Source organism: Pieris rapae, chromosome 2 (genome assembly GCF_905147795.1).
Source record: "Pieris rapae chromosome 2, ilPieRapa1.1, whole genome shotgun sequence".
In the NCBI taxonomy this organism is placed as follows: Eukaryota; Metazoa; Arthropoda; class Insecta; order Lepidoptera; family Pieridae; genus Pieris; species Pieris rapae.
In genome coordinates, this window is record NC_059510.1 from 6148827 (window position 1) to 6171743 (window position 22917).

The window sequence follows — 22917 nt, forward strand, 5'->3', positions numbered from 1 at the left end:
ATTGCTGTTCGTTAGTCTCGCTAAAACTCGAGAACGGCTGAACGGATTTATCTTATCTTGGTCTTGAATTATTCGTGGAGGTCTAGGGAAGGTTTAAAAGGTGAGAAAAATTCGAATAATTGCCGGGAAAATCCTCAAAACAGCATTTTTCTATTTCCCATACAAACGTTTTCTAAATAAAATGGAGAGTCAATTTGTAATTTATTACCGCTGCATAAAGTTCAAATTCGCGTGCGCGTTGGAGGACCTAATATCGCGTTCTGAAACTCAACAAAAGTGAAAGTGAATCGCGAACGCGACAAAATTGCATAGTCTCAAAATACATAGTACATATATAAACACAATTTTAGCTAACTTCAGTTGTTACTCTGTCCGATTATTTTTTTATTTTAGCTAACTTAAGTTGTTACTCTGTCCGATTATTTTTTTAATAAGACTATATAGAAATCGAAAGATAAATCAATAATAATAAAGACAAATTAAATTATGGTTTCCTTCAAATCAGTCGACACCGTAATGAACCAGGATGACGTAATCAATCAATATCCCACTGAGTTTTTAAATTCACTGGAATTGCCTGGATTACCACCTCACAATTTGCAGTTAAAAGTAGGATCAGTTGTCATCATGCTGCGTAACATTAACAACCTCGACTATGCAATGGAACAAGACTGGCTGTGAAAAGACTGATGAATAACGTCATTGAGGCGACAATCATAAAAGGAAAATACAAAGGAGAGGATGTCTTGATCCCGCGGATACCGATGATTCCAACGGACTTACCATTCGATTTTAAACGCTTACAATTTCCAGTACGTCTGGCCTTTGCGATGACCATAAATAAATCGCAAGAACAGTCTTTAGAAGTTTGTGGAATCAACTTAGAGTTTTCCTGTTTCGCGCATGGACAATTATACGTCGCGTGTTCGCGCGTCGGAAAACCGTCTTCTTTGTTTATTTACGCACCACAAAACAAAACAAAAAATATAGTTTATGAGAAAGCTTTAAATTAATTAACAGACTGTATTTTCACAGTGTGTGTCTGTGAATATCAAATTCAACCTATATATAGCCAGTATTTCAGGAAAACTCTGATTTCTAAGTAAGCAACATGATGTATCGAAAATAATAATAAAACTTCATGCTTTATTCAATAAATGCTTTTTCATTAATAATTATTTTGTTTGTTTTAAAATCATTTTATACAAAAGATTAGATATTTTATTTATCGATGAGGCAGTACGAAGTCTGCCGGGTCAGCTAGTAAATACATAAAAAGCACGTTAATATGACACTATGTAGTATTCGACGAAATCACTTTTTAACGAGATATGTTTGGCGAAGACTATACTTGTAAACGTATAAAAAGATTATTTATTGTAAAATGCGTAAGTATAAAACTGGTATAAAGTTATTCATATAATGTTTGAGAGAAAATGTACTAATAATCGAAAAATATTCATTTGTAAAGCGATTCCATATAAAAAGGTACTTCTAAACAGCAGAGGCCCAAGCAAGAATACCTTAAAATTGACGATGCTGTAAACTTTGAACCGAACGATTTCTCATACAATTTGTATGTAAGCTTTCGATAGAAAATTCTAAATTAATTATTAAATTTTGTTACTGTTTGTGCTAAGACCTCCGCTGATCGTAATGTCTATGAAGTATGGATTATTAAAATAAATACCAGGGATAAGAAAATATTTGAATATGGAATGGACTAATGGAGGCGCTCGTATTTGAATATCGAAGCGACTGTTCGTGTCGCTGGCCAATCACTCGACGCGTTTAAAAATGACGTTTTAGTGTTCAATTATTATTCGATTTTTTTTAGCATTTTCTCTCTGTAAAGAGGTTTAATATGGTCTATATTAGGCTTCTTTATTTAGGGACATAAGTGGCTCCATCGAGGCCGGCGCTTGCTCTGTCTGATATTGGCGAGATATCTTCGACGATTTTCTTGTGCTCATTTCTTCGTCGGTAACTGGAAATTAAAGAAACTAAATCAACCAAAGCATTTTTTAAGGCTTCCGACATCTTTAGGGCTAGTTTTATTATTCATGCATTCAATCAAGACTTCATGCAGTAACCATAAAAAAGTTTCAGGGTTTACATATAAATGTTTTAATACATATGCGACGTCACAGTTAAGTACTTACAAAACATTCAAGTTTACTACTGTGTAATTCTCAATTATAATAGTCACAGACAAAAATCGACTCACAAGCGTTAGATAAAGTCCTATGAAAAAGTGTTTTATCTCGTGGACTGCTTGTACATTGACCTTTCACTCTTATTATTCTATTCCATGCATTAACATATACTATAAAAAATATAACCTAAGTGCCTGGTACAATATTTTGTAACGTTCCGTCTTATTTTTTTATTGAAAAACATTAATTTGTAAATTAATTTTATATGTAAATTTTATTAAGTAATGAATTTATTCTAAGAATTGAGATAAGCTAATATAAAAAAGGAGTTGAATAGAATATTATTTAAAACTGGTTTATTTTTATTTAAATATTTGTGTAACACAATAGTAATTTTAAGTAAATCGATATTGAACTGAGTTTTTTTATTCAATCCATTTTGGATGAGAATATATATCACATGTTTAATATAATATATTCTAGTTGCGAAACTATAAACTAGAATAATTGAATACTTACAAAACATCAACTAATTATAATTAAATCTTATAAATACATATGCCATACAAAAATCAATGTCCCATGCATGTTTCGCAAAGCCACTTTATCACTATTTTAACAAACATTATTTATCTCTTTCTAAATTGAATTAATTTAAACATTATAAGTTCTGTTTTTTATTACTGGACTATTCTGCGATAACTTTTAGAAAAAGATTAATAGCTCACAAAGCCCCGCCACCATTTTTTATGTTTATATACGTACGCGTACCTCCCAAACTACCGAACATCGCAAATGTTGATGACATGTGGAAAATAAAAACACACGAATTTTAGTCTATATACTTCAAAAAACGTTATATTAAAATAAAACTCAACACAACACAATGCAAACACAATGCAGTAAAAAATGTCCCAAAAATATACTATAATAACTTCAAAAACAACTCATTGTGATATTCAATTAAATTATTTTATTTCAAGGATTAAAGAGCTTATAAAAACCAGTGCTATCTGTTAAAAGGACGTTAACACTACAAAAACATTACAATTTAATTTAAAAAATTAAATAAATGTTATTTATGTAATTCAACGAAATTAAAGTTATGAAATCACGATTTGCACCCTTTTAGATACATTTTCATACAATTTATTGCGATAAATATGAAGACGGACATGACTTGTGAATTTGGGTGAAACAGACACAAATATACATACCACCCCTTTATTTTCTGGTAAATGTAGATCATCGTCATAGGTATCGGCGTCATTATGGCCACCGATACAGGAACGACTGAAAATTAAAAACAATCAAATTATACAACTATAACGTACGCACTATCTGATAAAAAGCGGCGACTCTACAACTTCTACGACTTGCTCTCAGATTCTGTATTTATTACTCAGTATTTCTCCCCTGACACCGCATTTAGTTATAAGATGTGCCGGTTTCCGCACGACGTTTACCGTACGTACGAGCGAGTGGTCATTGCGTACATACTATAAAGAAAGGTCATGGGCATGGGCCAAGAGGCTATGTGAACACTGCTCTGGCAGACAAGCAAAATAATTTGAAACCCAGTATCCTGGCTAGACATTTTTAGGTCTATAGATATATAATGGAAGCTGAAACCTAGTCCGTGTGACTTTGAATAGTATTCGTATAGTTAAGTGCGAAATACACACACGTGTTCGTGAAACACCTAACGTATTGTGAATCTATGAGATATGACAAAAAGCTTCAATCTGATTTCCATCTCGTACTCACGTGAGACACAAATCTTAATTAAAAAAATAAAATATTTCGACACTTATTCACTCGCTACAAAATAACACGTTTTTATAGCATAATTAGTGATCATAATTGTCTGAAAGATATCCTTTAATGGTTGTAGTTGACCTTAAGTTTTACAAAAAATATTCTTTCGAACTTGTATGGTTTTCGAAGGCAATGTCCAAAAATTTTAAAAAGTTGCTTTATGTAGTTTAGTTTAACCTTGGTTTTTTATTAATTTAAGTAAAATTATTATTCAGTCTCGTAGTCCTTTTTGGATCTATTTATAGTAATACATTTATTAAAATAAAGACGTTTCCTAGATAGCCACGTCGCTCAGACATAGGCTAACGACCTGAGATATATTTACAATAGCGACCGGTTATTAAAAAAATGCGTTCCTCCATTCCTGAAGATGACCTGAAATATTTTTATAGAATTCGAGTGGAAGTACGCTTGAGGTTTTTACAATGATATAATTTATTTTTTATACCCGAAATGTCAGTATACGATTGTATGAAAATTGCATTACGCAATGAAAATTTTCTATGGCTTCATAAAATAACAAGTAAAACATATTATATGTATTAAAAACTAACCTGTTGTAAGATCAGCCTCTGGTTGCGGTAAAGCATACCGCAGGAGGAATATCGCAATACCGGTATTCTGAATACCGGTTTCTATTGATATGGCTAACGCATCTGGATGTGACTGTTTGCATGCGATAGCCACTAAATACCCCGCCACGTAACCAAGCCATGGTATACCCATGCCGGCTACTATTATCTAGAAAAAAAAATATAATAAAAAAAATGTTAATTCAAAATTTCTAACACGGAAAATCAGAAACATGTGGGTTTTAGAAAAAGGATAATTCGTAACTAAAAATTACTTTCATAATACTTATTATGACAGCTTTTTAAAATATTATAGGAAATATACAGAATTAATACAAGCAGCGCATAATTAAAACAAAAGACGTAATTACTACTAACCTGCCATGTAAACAGCTCGAATATATATAAATTTGTAATAATCGCAAAGACGATTATAAACAGAAGTAAGGTTGTCGAAAAGGCCTTTAAAATCCGCACCATGAACGCTGCTATTCTAGGTGTGAACCGCTGCATTGCCAGCCCTATGGCCAATGGTACAATGAGGCATACGACAAAGTATGCGATCTGCTGGTATGGCACCAAGATGTTTGCGTTACCAAATACCACTTGGCCGAGGGAGAAGAGCCACGCTGGCATAAATGCTGTAAGTTTTTTTTTATATATTATTCTTTTTCATCTATATATGTTTATCTTACAAGTCCACTGAGACATGCTATTAATTTGTTTTTAGAGCAGTAAAATTTGAGATAAACTTAAAAAAATGTTACGATAAAACATTTAAATGTAAAGAAAATATTATTATAAAAAAGACGATACTCTAATTCGTATATTCATAGCAATAAAATCTTAATAATATTGGCTATAGGATTTACGATATACTTCATGAATAATATGATGTGGAATAAATACATTTGAATTAGTGTGAGTGAGTAAAGTGAGTTTGTTGAGAAACAGATAAATTTAAAATTATTAGATTTTTGATTAATTTCAATAGAGGAGGTTTTTCTTTGAATGAAAGAGAGAAAAATCCGCAAGAGTTATCATAAGAATTGTAAAAATTCAATTTAATCAATAAATCTATAAAAACTGGGACTGGTGTGGTTTCTGGTCAATTAAACATGAAAGCGGCACCGGTTGACGTTCAGCAGGGTTGCCAACTATATTTTTACCAAACAAATCTTTTGTGTAATACCACATTTCTAACAAAATATTTCTTGTTGAATTATGAGATGTAACAACACATTGCCAAAATAGTACATATACGTACAGTTAATTTATAACTTTTGGCAACCCTAACAAATGGATATAAGTTATTCTAGACCTTATCTTTAGTCAGTGATGAAGTATTAAAGCAACTTTCTACTCAATACAGCTTTCCGTAACTGATTGAAATAAAATATATTGGATTTTATAAAATTCATTCTCTATTGAAGCCTTTATGCCTTTGCATGGATATATTTTAATTCTATATTTCATTTTGCATTGCTATCAATAATCTCTGCGATTCTTCTATTAAATTAAATTATTCTACTTTAAAAATAATCGTAAAAAATATCAAACTCATTTTCAGATAGGATGATGAGAAGAAAGATACGGAGAAGCTCGTTATATACGATCTCACTATGACATATACATAATAGGTTATTATAAACCAAGGATTTGAATGATTCATCTAATTGTTTTATTGTGATTGGTCTAAAATGCTTTCCAATCACAATCAAGCGAAGTTAACCAATGTTTTTTTTAAAGCTCATTTAGCCCTCTAATTGTTAAAATATTAAAACTCACCAAATGACGCCAAAGTACAAATAGATGTCATAGCGAGGGATAGATTAAGATTCCCGCCCAATATAAACGTCCATATATTTGAGGCACCACCTGCGGGTGACACCCCCGTACAAAACATGCCTAGGCGCATAGCTGCCGAATTTGGGAATATCACATAACTTAGGCCGAAGGATAACTGAAATAAAGTAATACATAATTTGGATTCTACACTACATTATAGTTTTGAAAAAATAAATGTCAAATGACAAGTGATATATTATTAGTTTTGCTAAAGAAATGTATAGTGCGCCTATTGGTTAATTAATGATTATTATTTTTATTATATTAAACTAGCACTAGTGATCGCCAACCTTATCAAGGAGATGGCTCTATAAAAAGGAAAAAATATATTGATGTGTGATCGTTTTATTTCTGAATGTGGCGTGCTTGTCTCCGCGACATGATTTGGTTTTGTTACACCAATGTGTAGACAAATTTTAAAGGTGTACAATTTTTTTTAAATTGGTAATTTGTCATTTGTAGGGTTGGTGAACAAGTGATAAAACATAGAAATACATACAAGTGGCATAAACAGGAACTGGCCGCACATTCCAATTATTGGCCCGACTGGTTTTATCAGCACCTCCTTTACAGTCGGCCAATGCATAGCACAGCCGAAGTTGATAAATATTAACGACACCTGAAAATATTTATAGCTGTAATGTGGATGAATTACTAGAAGCTTTATCCATAATGGTATAACCATAGATTTATATACAATTAGTTTAAATGAAAAACCGCCGTCAAACTATGCTAGTCGAATTGGATTTCGATTCTACAGAGGTCTTACATATTTTGGCATGAAACTGAGGTTCCAAAAACGAATACAGACTCAGGGCATGCTTATTTACTTTGAAACACAGAATGTATTATATGCATACACACGTACCTACTCATACATTCGCGTATAGTTAAGGTCTTATACGAATTTTGTTTAAGACGTCTTAGATTTAACAGGATGAGTGATTTTTCTAAAAAATATTTAAAAATAGCACGGAATAATTATAATCTAGTTACTAGTACTACAACACAGGGTCCAATGTGGGGTCTGCCGTTAGATCAAGTTTGTCACAAGTTTCTGTTATTTATAAAGTATTATTATTATTAAAATGTAGTTCGACTATGCAGCTTGGAAGATTCACTTTCGGGTTGTAGATAGAGAGGCACCTGTTACACGAGGCACTATTTGCATGCATATTTTCATCTCGTCTTATCTATGATTAACATAACACGGTTGTATGTTCTTACTCATTCCTACATTGTTGCCCTTACAATTATTAATTATTATAATAAACTTACATTAATAATATGTATAATAAATAAAATCATAAACAATCAATCGACCTCCAATTCCCATCGTCAAACATTGACATACAGTTACATAATATGTGAATGCTGTTATTGTCATTTAGTTTTTAATACCGCTTATCATTCTTAATCAGCAATTTTTTAGACCATTAGTAAACACTGTCTCCTCGATGTACCAATATTGACATGTAATTATGTAACACAGAACTTATTTAAATTCGATTTTCAAATGAGGTATTTTTCAAAGCGAAACAATTTTTAACAATTCAAGTAATCCTTAACTCATTCATCACATGCAACTCGGCAACCCACCTATATGACTATGAAATCATTAAACACTATGTAGTTATATTTAATAACACTCATATATTAACGCCATAATTACTATTTACTAAGGAAAAATACAATCCAGATTGATTTAAGGCAGGGAGCTATTAAATGAGTGCTGGCTAAGGTTTTTAAAAATACCCCAAAAGGAATACTTAAGGAATTGCTTCAAAATTATCATAGTACATTGAAAACTATAAATAGACCCTTTTAAACAACAAACGTATTTCAATTATAATTCAGTAATAACAGGTTTTAAAAAAGTCATATTGTAAAAGCATAAAGTGTTTTTGTTTGTATTATGTGCATAATTATTTACGGGAAGTCCCCATTAATAAAGGAATAAAATAATAATTCTTGATTAATTGCCTCTACACATGTATGTTATGAATTAATATCTTATCCATAAACGAACCTATTAAGGTTTTGCTAGCAGTATTATCACGTACTGACAATTGTCTCACTTTTGCAAGTCACGCAGACAAAGCGGCCTTGTTAAAAAACAATCACGATTCGATTGACATTTCGAGTTATACAAATCATTATTTATCAGTTACCAAAAAATTTACTGAAATGTATATGAACTCGTGTAAAAACAAAGACTCGCTTTATACTTCCAAACATAACACTTTCGTATTAATAACATTAATTAAAATTACAAGTGTGCAAATTATAATTGATATCCTTGACCTTTAACAATGTTCCGCACACATTACACGCGTCGAAGACTTTTGCGTTACTAAAAAAATCCATATAAAAAACGAAATATGCAGACACTTTTTTGTTACATGCGTTAAGTAGGTGGTATTGTTATAGACGACAATTTCCTGAATAGTTAAGAGCTTGCAAAACGTATTTTTAAACACACTGCAAACTGGGTGGTACTTTGATATTTCTGAAATTAACTTCCTTGAATACGAATTAAAACGGTTTATTTCAATTTTAATTACCTCTATTTTTAGTGACAATTGTATATATAAAAAAGACGTTATACGAGAAGAATTTTTAATATTTACAATTAATTTTTCATAGTAGTGGATTTTATACATATCCATAGTTTAAAATTATAATTCATGGGAGTAGTAATGATAACATTATTTGTAGCATTTGTAACATTTTTAGGGCAGTTTTTCGCTCGCACTACCACTATAACCAGCTGCCCACTGTTGTATTGTGTCCATGGGCAGGGGTATCACTTAGCATTAGATGCCCTCTCGTCCGTATGCCCCCTATTTTATAAAACAAAATACAAATGTTATAGTAAAAAATACTTACAAATATAGCAACACTGCTCGTGAACAATTTGTCTATGACTCGAGATGGTCGCACAATTATGACGGGCAACGTCCCATTAGCTGCAAATACCTCCTTGTCTCTTTTCACTTCTACGATGAAATCCGTTCTTCCTGTGTAGAGAAACGAATTGCAAACATAAGCGTTACTTCAGATAGTCTCTCGACGATGTGGTGGCAAAAAATATCAGTTTAATCTAAATAAACTGGTCTTACTTTTTAACTTTGAACCCGAGTTAAATCAAATTTGGAATCGATACTTTTTAAATGATATTAATATTTAAACTTTATTAAAACATAATCATAATATTCTCAGTTATCTCATATAAGGCTATTTTTCAAGTCAATAATTATAAATGTAGTTAATTGAGTTAAGTTTTAATTTAAATATCTTAAATTAAAACCTAATTTAAGTAAGATCATAATATTTTATTTATTGAGTAGTTTTCATTGAAACGATTTTTCGTAACTGTCCTTAATATTATTATTTTTAACACGCTATTTTTATCATTGTGACAAGATTTGTTTCGTTTTAATTCCTTATTCACTCTTATTAACTTTCAAAACCTTCACAACTTTAAAATAATAAAAATATCGTTTACTAAATAAGGATTATATTAAGTTAATGTTATTATTGTTTTTATAATTGGTACCTGACCTCCGACGGAATCAAGTATTCCTCCAAAGTCTCTCATCTTTTCTACCATTTGTGTATCATTTGACTTATTTGAAAATCCCTACAACTGTCACTGAATTTAAGTGGCGCAGTCGATAGGATCTCGTCGATATACATTATTAGTAAAAGTATTTTTAGAAGTAAAGGCACGGGAATAATATCGACATATCGGTGACGTCTAAAATTGAATTGGAATAACCGTGAGGCGGTCAAAGAGCGGAAGAATATGCTAAGGATTCACGCGTAATGTCTGTATAAGGCCTTCGTAGCTTTGCGGTTCTTAGGCTACTATAAAATAAAATAAATAAAATAAAATACGTTTATTTTGGAACATAAGATCTTCTAGGTATCACTTATTCCACGTCAATCAATTCAAACTTGTAGGCATCCCTACTCATCGGCAAAGACAGAGGATGTAGGCCGAGAGAAAAATCCGGCGTAAAAAACTCTCGGTACTCTTTTAAAAAAGCTAATCATCAAACAATATTTAAAACAAATATATCAAATTAACTAGAGGCAGCCTGCCCAGCACTAGTCCCAGGCCCTTTTATCAACTAGATAATCAATAACTTTATAGTAAGCCTTTTTACACAGCTTTTCTTTAATACATTTCTTAAATTTATTAAAAGGCAGAGATAAAAGAGCCTCTGGGATTTACTACTGCTCGGGGTATTGGGTTCGAGTCCCGGTCGGAGCGCAAGCTAAATTAAAATTTCTTAGCCTTGGTTAAGGATGAACAGAGTCGGCTGAGTATAACCATACACGCATGAAGGTCACGCTGTAACGTCTAGGTCAAGCTGGGACATACCTACGAGACTGTCAATACGTCCTAGGCCGAGGGGAAATTGCAAGCGATGCGGACCAAACGCTATTTTTGGTTCATTGTGAGTATATTCATGATGATGTTTTACATTAATTGATAATAATTTATGTTACACGTTCTTCGACCATGACATAGTATTTCGCTATAAAGAATACCGTAAAAGGGCGTCTTCAAGTATAGCCCTGTAATTTGGCAATAAAAATTTCATTCGTTTATTTTTAGCATTCTATAAATAGCAATGTTATTTTTAAAACTGGTTATTTTGACACACTTTATATAAATAGCATTATTTATACAATGCCACAACCCGCCATATATTGAATTGAATTATTGAACAACTGAAAGATTTACATTTGCAACACTGTAAGGAAAAGTAATGGGTGAAACAACTTTGTGCTTTAGTAGTGAAGTACTTGTTAAAATTTAACTGGGAGTTTCAAGTTCGAAACCCATGGTAAATTCATTATTTTGATTTCGGGGTCACTATTCGGAAAATTTATTGGAAAAACCCTTTAACTTTTTTGGAATCATCGTCAGTTTATTCCTAAAACTTGAACGCTATCACCAAATAAGCCATGAAAGGGTCTACATGTGTACTAGAGATGAAACAGATAACCGGTAAATATATTTTTAAGTAATTACTATTATTATTAGCTTTATTCAGTCTTAGTATCACTTAAGAAATTTAATTAGTTTTAATTATTGTAAGTTTTTTAATCACACAACAGAAAATGAATGCAATAGAAAAAATAAAAATTAGTACTCATATTGTATATAAGTAAAATTCCAGCTATTATATCTTACTCACTAACTGATGCTCGGGTAAAGTTAGCTTTTTTTAATCGTCGTTTTTCTTCAGTTAAACTTGAGTGATTGAAGTGTGCGATATCTCAAACGGCTAAATCCCGCCAGATATTCGGCCACATGGTTGGCCGAATATCCGGTATCCGGCCAAACTGCTATCCGTTTCATCTCTAATGTTTACACGTTATTTTATTGTGTCTATTAATATGAAAGAATTAATAAAGATAATATGTCGTTTATAGTTTTCAAATAGCTTTAAAGCATTTTACTTCTTCATAATTTTATTATAGCTTATAAATGCTACATTAATGTATTTGTGTAAATGTATGCATACTTATGTATGCAGATTAATTAAAGAATCTTGTTTTCTCAACATTTATCATTTTTTGTCAAGTTACTAATCTAGCGAATCTTAAGTAATGGATCTAATATCCATTACATAACTTTCTGGAATATGCACTATTAATACAAAATATTTACAACCCAATTCAAAGTACATAATTATCATATCAACATATACATTAACATAGAACATACATTTAAATAAACTTCTTTAACAAATCTAGATGTAAAATTTAATGGCGAATTTATTAGTCTTTCGCTGACCACGATTGATAAAAATCACTCGAAACGTTGAGTTATGCAAATAATGCAATAAACTAGCGTTTATAGCCGCTAAAGTAGTTTTACTTCAATATAGCTTTTAAATATTTAAATCAATTACAAAAGCGACTCCACCTATACACTTACATAGTTTATTTGTATCAGCCCGTACATATACGCTAAACAAGTGTAAATATCGGGACGTCCAAACATCGACGGTGTCAGTGGTGGATGGTTGATGGCTTATATCAATGAAACAGATGAAGATGCCCACCTTATAGCCCAATGGACTGCAGTTCTATGCTGATTAAGAAGTTCACTTCAGGTTATAAGGGGTCACATATAAAGCTTTTAATTATAAAAGTATAGAATATCCTTACCTAGGAAATTCCCATGTACTTTGAAAGGTGCGCTAAACAGTTGACCATCAACATAGTCGTCAGCTAATTTATATGAAGAATTCCATTGAGCACTCGCTATATGCTCTAAATCTACTTTTGCTATTATTTCATCGTTTGGTAGAAGTCCCGTACCTGAAAACCAAGATCATGTAGCTTCTGTAATAAGCTGTGTTCTTTAAAAACAACTACATAGCTTAATATAGATAATCTCTCTTGTAAGTAACGCCAGGTATGTTCGATTCGCCTTTATTTGTAGACAATTAAATACTTATTAAGGGATTCAGACGGAAGTATGCCTCCTGTTTGTATGTGAAAACGTTTTATATTTTGATTGAATCTGAATTTTTGCCTACGTAACTTAAAATGGGAACTATCTAATTGGAAGACTGTTTATTGACTTACTGTTATTATTAAAGTTTATACATTTTAAGTATCATACACATGGTTCAAAATTACATCTTGAAACATATGATAACGCGTATTTGGCAGTGATTCTGGTGCTAGGTCTAAACTCAATACTACTCTTTTTTTAAACTCTTTCTACCTGCCCGTGGTTTATAAACACATCGGAGATTCATGAGCACCTCAAAAAAATAAAATACAGAAAAAGGCTAGAAATGCATCCTAATAAGCTTGTCACTAAACATACGAGACCTAATAAATAGGCTTAAAAGGAGAAATCTTAAGTCTTGATAAACACGGTTGACAGAGACGAGCAGTCTCGATGGAGATTTTTCTCTAAACGCCTAACAGCTCTCAACACACCTGCTCATAGTCTAGCTGACTGATTGCAAGATAAAAACTTATAAAAAAAAGTTTATACAATATGTATATGTTATTGTAATTATTCAATTACAAAGAGGTAGTTTGATAGATAATTGCTCGATATTACAGACTGCGTTACATGCAAAAGTAAGAATATATATTTTTCATATTATTATTACACTTTGAACACAGATTAAAAAATATTAGTATTGAGTCTAGACCTAGCACCAGAATCACTACCAAATACGCGTTATCATCGTTTGTGATCACATCGGTTGTGGTATGAATAACAATCCTTCATGACATTAATTTATGTGCATTGTGTGTTACTATTGAAACAAAGCTTTTTTGCTTAATTGTGTCGCTACAGTAATATTATGCAGAGGCGTGGTTTGCATGTTTTTAACGACTACACTCAAATATTTTTGGACCGATTTTAAAAATCATTTTCATAAAGTATAAAAACTCTTTTGCAAAAAAAATGGGCAACAGGATAGGTATATCACACTTGACCCCTTATGATTCCCCCACAAATCGGTCATCTCTCGATCCTGTTACCTGTATATCGTCTTCTTTTATATCTTTCCTTTCGATACGGTTGCCAAGCCCTCTGTACAGTTGATTACCTTACAATTAGTCGCCTAGACGCGTTAGTTTGATTTCGAATAATGGCCGGCGCAGCAACAAGGGCCGGTTAAGTAATAGGTCTACTTGAAGAAAGTTGTGCTATTCGTTTCAAAGTTATGTTAAAAGAAAAAAATCGATTTTATTGTTTGGGCGTGTTCATCGGTTGTAAAGGATTCATCACCAATTAAATAATTCCAGAATTCACTTCACGCGTATTAATTTACACGAATATAAAGACTGCCAGACATGTCAGACAATTAAATTACATTTAATTTAATTCACTGAAATCGACATTATAACGTAAATTCCCTTAGATGGCCGTTGTTATTAGCAAAAAGTTTTTATTTCAAATTTTAATGACCAGAGAATTATGCAATAAAAATATTGACTCTAGTATATTCGTCTTGAAAGGGTTAGTTAAATTATGAAAATAGCAACCAACCGTTTACAACAACTTGTACAAAAGCTTCCTCTCCCATGTTCAGCTGTATTTCCATTGGGTGGAACGAAGCTATGATGTTCGGCACTGACTGGCAGAGTACCCATAATGGCCCTAAAGCCAGCAGATACAGGATAATGAGATGCAGCGGCCAAAGGGGACACATTCTTGAGTACACTGTAAAAATTCTTTATATTAGTAGTTATATGTTGTTAAAAGTAAACCCATTGCAATATATAAAATAAATAGCAACGGTTTTAATCCAGTAATCAATTTTTATTTAATTCTTTAATAAAAGCATTTTATTAACGCAATGATTTCAAATAATCAATTTCAAAAATCGAACATCGAAACCAAATTCACGATTCACTCACTTTTTAAAATTTAATTTTACTTAAATTAATTTGCAAGCATATGTACTGATTCGCGATCGAACCGCGAATGTCGGAAACAGCTACCAAACCTCACTCATACACTCAATTGCATTGAGTTAAAAACCAGATTCCAACAAGCTACATAACGAGATATTGTTTCAATGTATACGTCATTTGATAAGATAGAATAAACATTAAATTAATTAAGATGAAACAGTCATGCTTTTAGAATATTTTTTTTCTTCCAAGAAACAACGAAAACATAAGATGGTTATTGCGGGTGCATTAGGTAAGAAATTTGTTTAAAGGTATTAGAAACATTCACTTTAAAGAAAACTAAAAGATTTAATAGTTTAAAAAGCTATCCATATATTTTGGCCCGCTAAATTGTTTCATAAGAAATTTGAAATAAGTAACATTTTTTTAAAATTGTATCTTAACTTTCGTCGTCATAGTCAATGTATTGTATATCAATTGAACTTGGTTATCAAGACATTTCTCCCGACAAAGATATTGTTTATTTAATAATTATTAAAACAGATAACGAATTATGTATTTTTAAACTTAATGGCCATTTGTCCACGATAAGAATACTGATTTAAGTTAACAAAAATTAAGTAAAATTCGCAAACCGAGTCCATTAAAAATATTAAATGTTTCGTGCTTACATTTTTCAAAATCAGATCACGCAATCACTTAGTCCAAAACATGATTCGATTTGACACCTGAATACTAATTTAAACAAGTTTTTCATACAGACTTATTCAGATAAATAAGAATATATTTGCCATGGACGCAGATTTTGTAACACTCGCTTTAGCGCGTCCTAAAAATCCTAGTATTGGCTATAAATTACATTCTATTTTTAAATCCATCTACGATCAAAGGAAAATAATTATATTAATATTATTAAGGCCAAGACTATAGTTTAATTTATAAAATCATATGTCAATATCACGTTATCGAACTCAGTTTGTATTATCGTAGTCCTTATGGTGTACATAACAATTTTTCATTAAATAAAATATTATATACAATTCAGATTTTGACACTGACAGCGATAACCTGTCCAAAAACAGGTTAAAAATCACAGCTAAAGATAAAGCACAGCTTAACAGAACAAAAAAATATTTTAATCGTACCTATGCACACGATTTTAGCACATATATAAATATAAAACTACTTTGCATAGAAATATTGTTGAAAAAAACACTTAAGTATTACTCATTTAAAATGTTTTTGTTTTGTTTAAAATTTAGTTAACCTAGGTTTAGATATTTACGTATATAATAATTATTGAAAATACCAAAACATTGTTTTGCGTAGGTTGTATGCGTTGTAAACTACGCCATAAATTTATTTAGAACCAATAATAGTACAGAAGGTGAGAATGAGACACGAAAGATTTAGTCTTTCCTTGCCAATTTCGTGCTTCCTTAAGTGTGATTGATTTAGCCCAGAGCGTGTCTATATCTAGTCTTAATCGTCATTTAGTAAACGCCAAAGGCTTCTTATTTAAATAGCTGTTAAAAAATACAACATATAACACTCGCTAGTAACAGCTGTAATTTAATAATTATTGACTCGCCATAATTAAATAAAAATGAAATTAGACAAATGTTATATTATGTGACTTACTGACTTTGTGATATTTTTGTATCAAGAATTTACATTGTATTGTGATTAATTAGAATTTCAATGGTTGGATCTTATTAAAAATTAATTAGATCCAAGCATTGCAATTATAGTGAAATATCGATACATATTTATTGTCTTTAATTTAACATCACTTACTTAGATCAAATCAAATCTACGACGAGTGATTTTGGTTATGGCCCGCTTATTCATAGTACAAGATTCAAAATGCTACGGTTATTATGATACCATAAGAATGTTTTATATTGAATAACACGTAGTCCTCAGACCTATTAAATATTAATAAAAAATAATGCGAATAAATAAATAATATATATATACATAAATGCCGTTTCCTTCAGTGCATAAGCATACATTAATTCTTTTAGTTCTAGTCTGCTATACAACCTACTCACATAACTCTATGAGTATTTTGACGTTGATTGAGTGAAGTGGCGTTTATACCACACTAATATTTCTATAAGTATTATCATCAGGAATTATTTTAAATTAGTTTGGCACATCAACATTCGTAGAGCTGTTTAATTGATTATGCATTTATCTATTTGTTTACACTTTGTTACCTTATACAAAAACATACATACAAAAAATCTCGTTAAATAACTAAAAAAAGGTGAGTTGCTAAAAATGGTAAAAGGAATTTGGGCACGTAAATAAATAGCAACGCGTCTTCCAATTCTGTCCACGCTTCATTCCGTAGAATATGAAAGTCGGGAATAGGAAAGTAAGTAGAAGGACAACTATGTTTAAGCCAAGTCTTAAAAATAATAATGGCTTGAATGTTAAAGTATTGAAACGATATAAACAGATCGGTATAATGCGCCGGAACATTTTGAGCATTGATATGGACGGCATTAAAGGATAGGCCTTATTTATTATTATCCAAAAAGGATACGGCTAAGAGGCAATTAGAAAAAATAGCCTTGAAAAACTTTCTGAGCACTGCACATTCAATGGGGTGAAGGAGATACCGAATAAACAAGCCTCGTTACTAAAACTATTTAAATAAGCTGACGATACAGTCGACTAAAAGTTATCTTTACTGACAACCATTAAGATAAAGTTTACACTTATCAATAACAATTACAATAATCGTAATGCTAAGCTACAATGTTATAAAAATAGAAAACATAATTTACAGCAAAACTGAATACAAATTGGTTTGACATAAGGGAAACCAATGTAATTATTTATGATATACAACATTCTTTGTTTGTTATTCTGGCGCGTATATAAATAGTTTTGTTGGTATTCCGACACGGGATCAGGTGACATAAAACTGGCCATGTCATAAACTGTCATCTTAAAGCTAATTAAAAATAATTAACTAAACTGTCCAACGGTTTAGTTAATTATTTTTAATATATAATATACTACATAATCAATCTAATTGATTGTTTTCACTTTTAATAAATTAACTTTTAGTCTCAATGCTAGTAAAGAATGAGAAATTAAGGAATTAAGTTAAAATTAATTAATTAAAATATATTATATTCTACATTCATTTAGTCGAGTAACACTGACAAAAATCATTTAGAAATATATAACTATTTCTATGCATACCGGGGATTTTCTGCTTTCAAAATCATAGTAGACATCTGCAATTTATGTACATGTAATCATTAATGGTACCAAAAAGGTAATGTTATGTGAGGAATCTAGGTTATAGGTTTTTATAATCAATGTAACATTAACATACATTAGCTGCTATAAATGAATGAATAAATTCCTCTTTATTCACCAACATACGTAGGTACTTATAAAACATTTATATTAAACCTTTCATTTAATATTTGACAATTGACTAGATCCTGAGTGATTGGACTGCAAGATTTAGTCCAAGATCCATCTGAATTTAAATTTCCTTAATATTTACTATGAGTATTACTTTTGTCTTTGAATGCATTAATAATATCCATTTATTTTACTTACAGCAAATAGTAAAGATAAACAAGTCTTTAAAGACTTTGACACGCGACAAAATACTAAAAATAGATTAGCAATTGGTACCGTAATTTTGTTTGTCTTTTAGCCCGGCTCAAGGGCTTTGTGTATTAGAAAATCAATTAATTCATAAGGATAATGGTTTATTATAGTAAGACAAGCACGCTTCTACATATAAGTATCGTCAACTCATATTAGAACAATCGCTCATAGCATTTATTTATATATATAATATTAATATAGTCAATGAATGAATATAGTGAAGGTTAATAATATTAGTCAATCATACGATTTAGGTGCTAAATACACTAATTTAAGGAAAAACATAAATTGATTAAAATAAAAACAAAACACAATCCATGTTATATTCATTAAAAAATCATAAATATTACATACCTAAATTATGCTTCCATCAAAACACATTTCTTTAGCCTTAATTTACCAGGAGTTCCATAATTTTTATTTTATTATTTTTTTCTTTATTTTACAAAATAATAAAATATACTACAGTTAATTTAGAAAACCGCTGTGGTAAAGTAACCATAGCAATCTTGTCAAGGAACGGGAGAAATGCTATATGCATTTGTAGTAAAGTAGCTTTTTATAAGTTTAGTTGGTTAGCGTTAAAATTTTAAAAATCTCCTCCTTAGTTTATAAAAAATACTAGTAATGCTCAAACTACAATTAATGATAAAAGAACGCTATGCAAAATTAATAATGCCACCTTATAATCAAACAAAGGACAATAATCACTGTTTTATCTCATGATAACAGTTCTACTAATACTTCTACTTACTTACGTTAATAGTATAATATTAATCTTAAGGAAATGGAAAACGTGTTTGCAGCGTTTGACGTTATAACATATTCATTGTTGGCACATTCATGAATTAATATATACTCCATATTAATTTATAAATGAGTTCGTTAATATATTCAACCGTTATTTAACAAAAAAATGTAAATATGTCTTTTAATTAAAGAAAACAAAAGACAGCATAATTCGACGTGTAATCTTTCAATAAATTAGTACTTATTATAACTTTCTGTCAAGTTATATAATAAACACTATGATGAAAAGAGACAAGTGCTTTAGTTAAGACAGTTTGATAAATTTAATTATTACGAATATTGCATTTCAGGATCATAAAAAACTTCTAGTTTGGTATATTGTAACATAAAGTTATCGCATTATAAGACTTAGATCTCACAGTTGTGCGCACGCGGACTCATTGAAATATCAAATGGACTTCTTATTTGGTTTTTAAATATCTATTCAACGCGTTGACATTTACTTGTATTTGTTATACTGAGTACATACATATGTGCTTAAGTAGGATTTTTACGGTAAAAGAAACATAAGTCTATACCATGTATACTTGGCCCGAAATATTATTAATTAGGAATCTCTCCAAGTTCCCGCGATTTTTATTCATCTAGATAGAAAAAAAAGCAATCACATTTTACTAAATATAATTAAACCGCAAAAGTGTCTAAATTAATCTGCAATAGCCGAATAAATATGTATAAGTAATAAGAAAAAATATATATAAAAGCTAATTGAAATATAAAGAAACCTATCAAATTATATACAACTACATATTCTTTACGACTCGACCGGATTTAATATTCGTAAAGAGTACTCGAGTACAGAATAATAGTATTGATTGAGACACGGCTTTTCGGCAAATACCTATTTATAATTAAACAATTATCGCTACTATTTTGTTAAGTGAAATTATTATAGACCAGACGTGTCTTTGTGCACGTAATGTAGGTAAATCACAGTCTATCCATTACATAATTGGAATCTTGAAGGTTAGGCCTGATTTTTAGGGCTTCTTTTAATTTTTTATCAAGAGCAAATGAGACATTTTCGTTAATTTCAAAAAAATAATGCTTGGTTGTAAAGATTTAAGCGCTAGCTAAATTAGCATGTTTATAAGAATGATTCTGAGAGAGAAAAATGCTTGACAAAGCTAAGTATTGTATTCTCAGTATTATTTATATAATATAAATGCTTGATCACCAAAACAATAGCTAGAATATTTTCTAGAAGCAGAATATTCTCAATCAGAAGTATCTGGGTATTTGATGTGTAGCGATTTTGTGATATAAAAATCAACACATACAGTTCATAATAATATGCAAAGCACTGGCAAAATCCGTTTATTGCTGGAAGGAAGTTATTAGCTAACCCTTGTTTTATAGACTAGCCCGGTTCGAACTAGGTTCGTTAATAATAATAACGTTTGTTCGAATGCATTTAAAGTCAGGAACTTGATTGAAATGACAAAAACTTTTTAATACTTAAAATAAATATGCAATCTCCAAGTTTAACCCATCTTAAGCCAACATGTTTAATGACTTAATCGAATCGCAGAGTATATAATTATAGCATATTTTAACTGTAATAGGAAGAAACATACTGATACTAGATCCAATTCACTCAGGTTAGGTTAGTAACTTTAACCTTGCAAAGTAACGCGTCGGATGCGGTTAAGGCCAACGATTCGACTGGCTATTGCGAATAGCGATCCCTAATCGTTATAGCTATGTATATCTATACTTATATTATAAAGAGGAGAAATTTGTGTTTTGTATGTATGTTTGTAATGTTTTCAGACACAGTGGTTGCTTGAAAGCGCTTATCGCTTTCAAGCGATCTTTGAAAGCCGCGAAACGAAGTGTTAACAAATAAATAAAAACAACTAAATATTCTTTTACCATTAGAAAGCTGCATCTTCACTGACTGACATGGGCCATATTACATTTTAAAAATAGGGACAAAAATATAATAATATAACCTAAGGTGTGAAAAACTAGTTATGATGTCTATAAAAACTAGTTATGATGAACAAAAAATGTTACATGAAACATAGAACGTTAATGTAACGAACAGATATCAATTTTTACAATAATATTGTTTTACCCAATTGTAATTTTTTTTATGTTACAGGAGGCAGACTAGCAGGAGGCTCACCTGATGTTAAGTGACACCGCCGCTCATGGACACTCGCACTTCCATAATTGTATGTTCGCCTATCCCGAGTCGGAAATCTTTTGGAGTGATGAAATTATTTTACTGCCATAAATAAAACTAAGACAAATGTTGTGTATTCCTATACAAAAAAAACACTGGTTAAAAAACACTGAAGTTCTACTCATGAATAAAAACCTTTTTTATTTAATTTTAGAACAGAGAATAGAGAATTTTATTTTTGTTTTTATTTTTAACAACTTGTAATAATCAAGCTAAAAATTCCAGGACTGATTAAAACCATTAGACCATGATCAAATTATTTCATTACCTTTTAGTAGAATTTTTCAATACCTATGCAGTAGTTTACCTATGCAGTGGTTAGGTTTCCTAATGTTGGACATTCTACGTAAATAATGTTACGAATTTAAAAACATATAAGATATACATATGTATATAACAATCTGTATATTTATTAGATTATAATTATAAGTGTGTAATAATCTGTAAGTAAGTATGTAATAAAAATCTAAGAAAACAAGTACAATAAAACTTCTATGATAACAAAAATATACCTATAGTTAGACTTAGTAGACTTTCCACTACCACAATTATTATTTATTTAAAATTAGGTAAGGTATTTGATTAATTTAGTAGCCACATTTATAAAATGTCCATCATTCCAGAATGACTAAAGTTAAAGGATTATAAAACCTGTTTATATGATATCACTCAAACTTTATAGTTAACAGTAGAAAGTTAGTAGATATATGTCTGTATTACTTTAGTACCTACACATGCGTCAGCAGTGTTTTAAGGTATGAATTATCTACTTAATAATAAATTTATGAGAAGGCTATGTTTGGCATATGCAGGGCATATTCTACTATTACAAAATATTATATAGTATATCAGTTTATTATGTAAGTTATAGAAAGCTTAAAAAGTTATAAGCAAAAATCCCTTGGGAATTAAAATAATTATACCTTTGATCAATGTTAAATTATTCTAGTTAGATTTACATTTAACAAAACAAAGTTTTACCTTATGATCCTCTGGAACTCGAACTCGAAAACAAGTTGCACAACACCTTTTCCCTTAACAATAAACTATAACTTAATACTTTAAAAAGTAAAAAATTAAATTGTATTTTAGATTAACTTTTAAAATAAATATGTTTATACTAAAATATTTTTTTTCTTATATTTCATTGAAGATTTAAATTATTGAAAATTACTTTTCGTAACATTCCCTGATAGAAATTCACATTTCACTCTATGTACTGTCAATGTCATTAAATCATAAAAAATATGTATTCAAATCTATTCCTGTTGTCTCTCTGACATGATACAGCATACGTCATTGTCAGCTGTTTTTCAAAGAATCTGGCGTAAATACATTTTTTACTTTTTAATTATTTTCGATGCTGTACATACTAAAAATTAAAGAAATACTTGTTGAGTATAAGTTACCTGTGGTTTTATGTAATTGTACTCTTTCGAGTTCAGTAGTCTGCGACTAACTG

General features: G+C 30.5%; 1 protein-coding gene across 5 annotated transcripts; it reads right to left on the bottom strand.

The window, feature by feature from the left end:
- Positions 1-1837: 1837 nt before the first annotated feature.
- Positions 1838-22608, bottom strand: LOC110997260 (ileal sodium/bile acid cotransporter). 5 transcript variants are annotated; one of them, XM_022265326.2, is made up of 11 exons: positions 22437-22608; positions 14442-14615; positions 12587-12739; positions 9284-9414; positions 6894-7013; positions 6335-6509; positions 4925-5187; positions 4529-4715; positions 3374-3449; positions 2922-2935; positions 1838-1987 (listed from the first exon to the last, which is right to left on the bottom strand). In XM_022265326.2, exons 2-11 carry the CDS (start codon positions 14602-14604, stop codon positions 1875-1877), a joined length of 1395 nt encoding a protein of 464 aa, XP_022121018.2. In that variant the 5' UTR covers positions 14605-14615; positions 22437-22608; the 3' UTR covers positions 1838-1874. The 5 variants fall into 5 exon arrangements, with proteins under 5 accessions (XP_022121018.2, XP_045489493.1, XP_022121017.2 ...); XM_045633537.1 differs by lacking the exon at positions 22437-22608 and adding an exon at positions 20842-20861; XM_022265325.2 differs by lacking the exon at positions 22437-22608 and adding an exon at positions 14813-14906 and having other exon boundaries at positions 2928-2935.
- Positions 22609-22917: the final 309 nt, after the last annotated feature.

Coding starts and splice junctions, on each gene's coding strand:
- LOC110997260 (XM_045633537.1), bottom strand. Junction 7,014..9,283: donor CGAGCAGTGTTGCTATATTT/GTAAGTATTTTT, acceptor AAATATTTTCAG/GTGTCGTTAATATTTATCAA. Junction 4,716..4,924: donor TCGAGCTGTTTACATGGCAG/GTTAGTAGTAAT, acceptor TTTTTTTTCTAG/ATAATAGTAGCCGGCATGGG.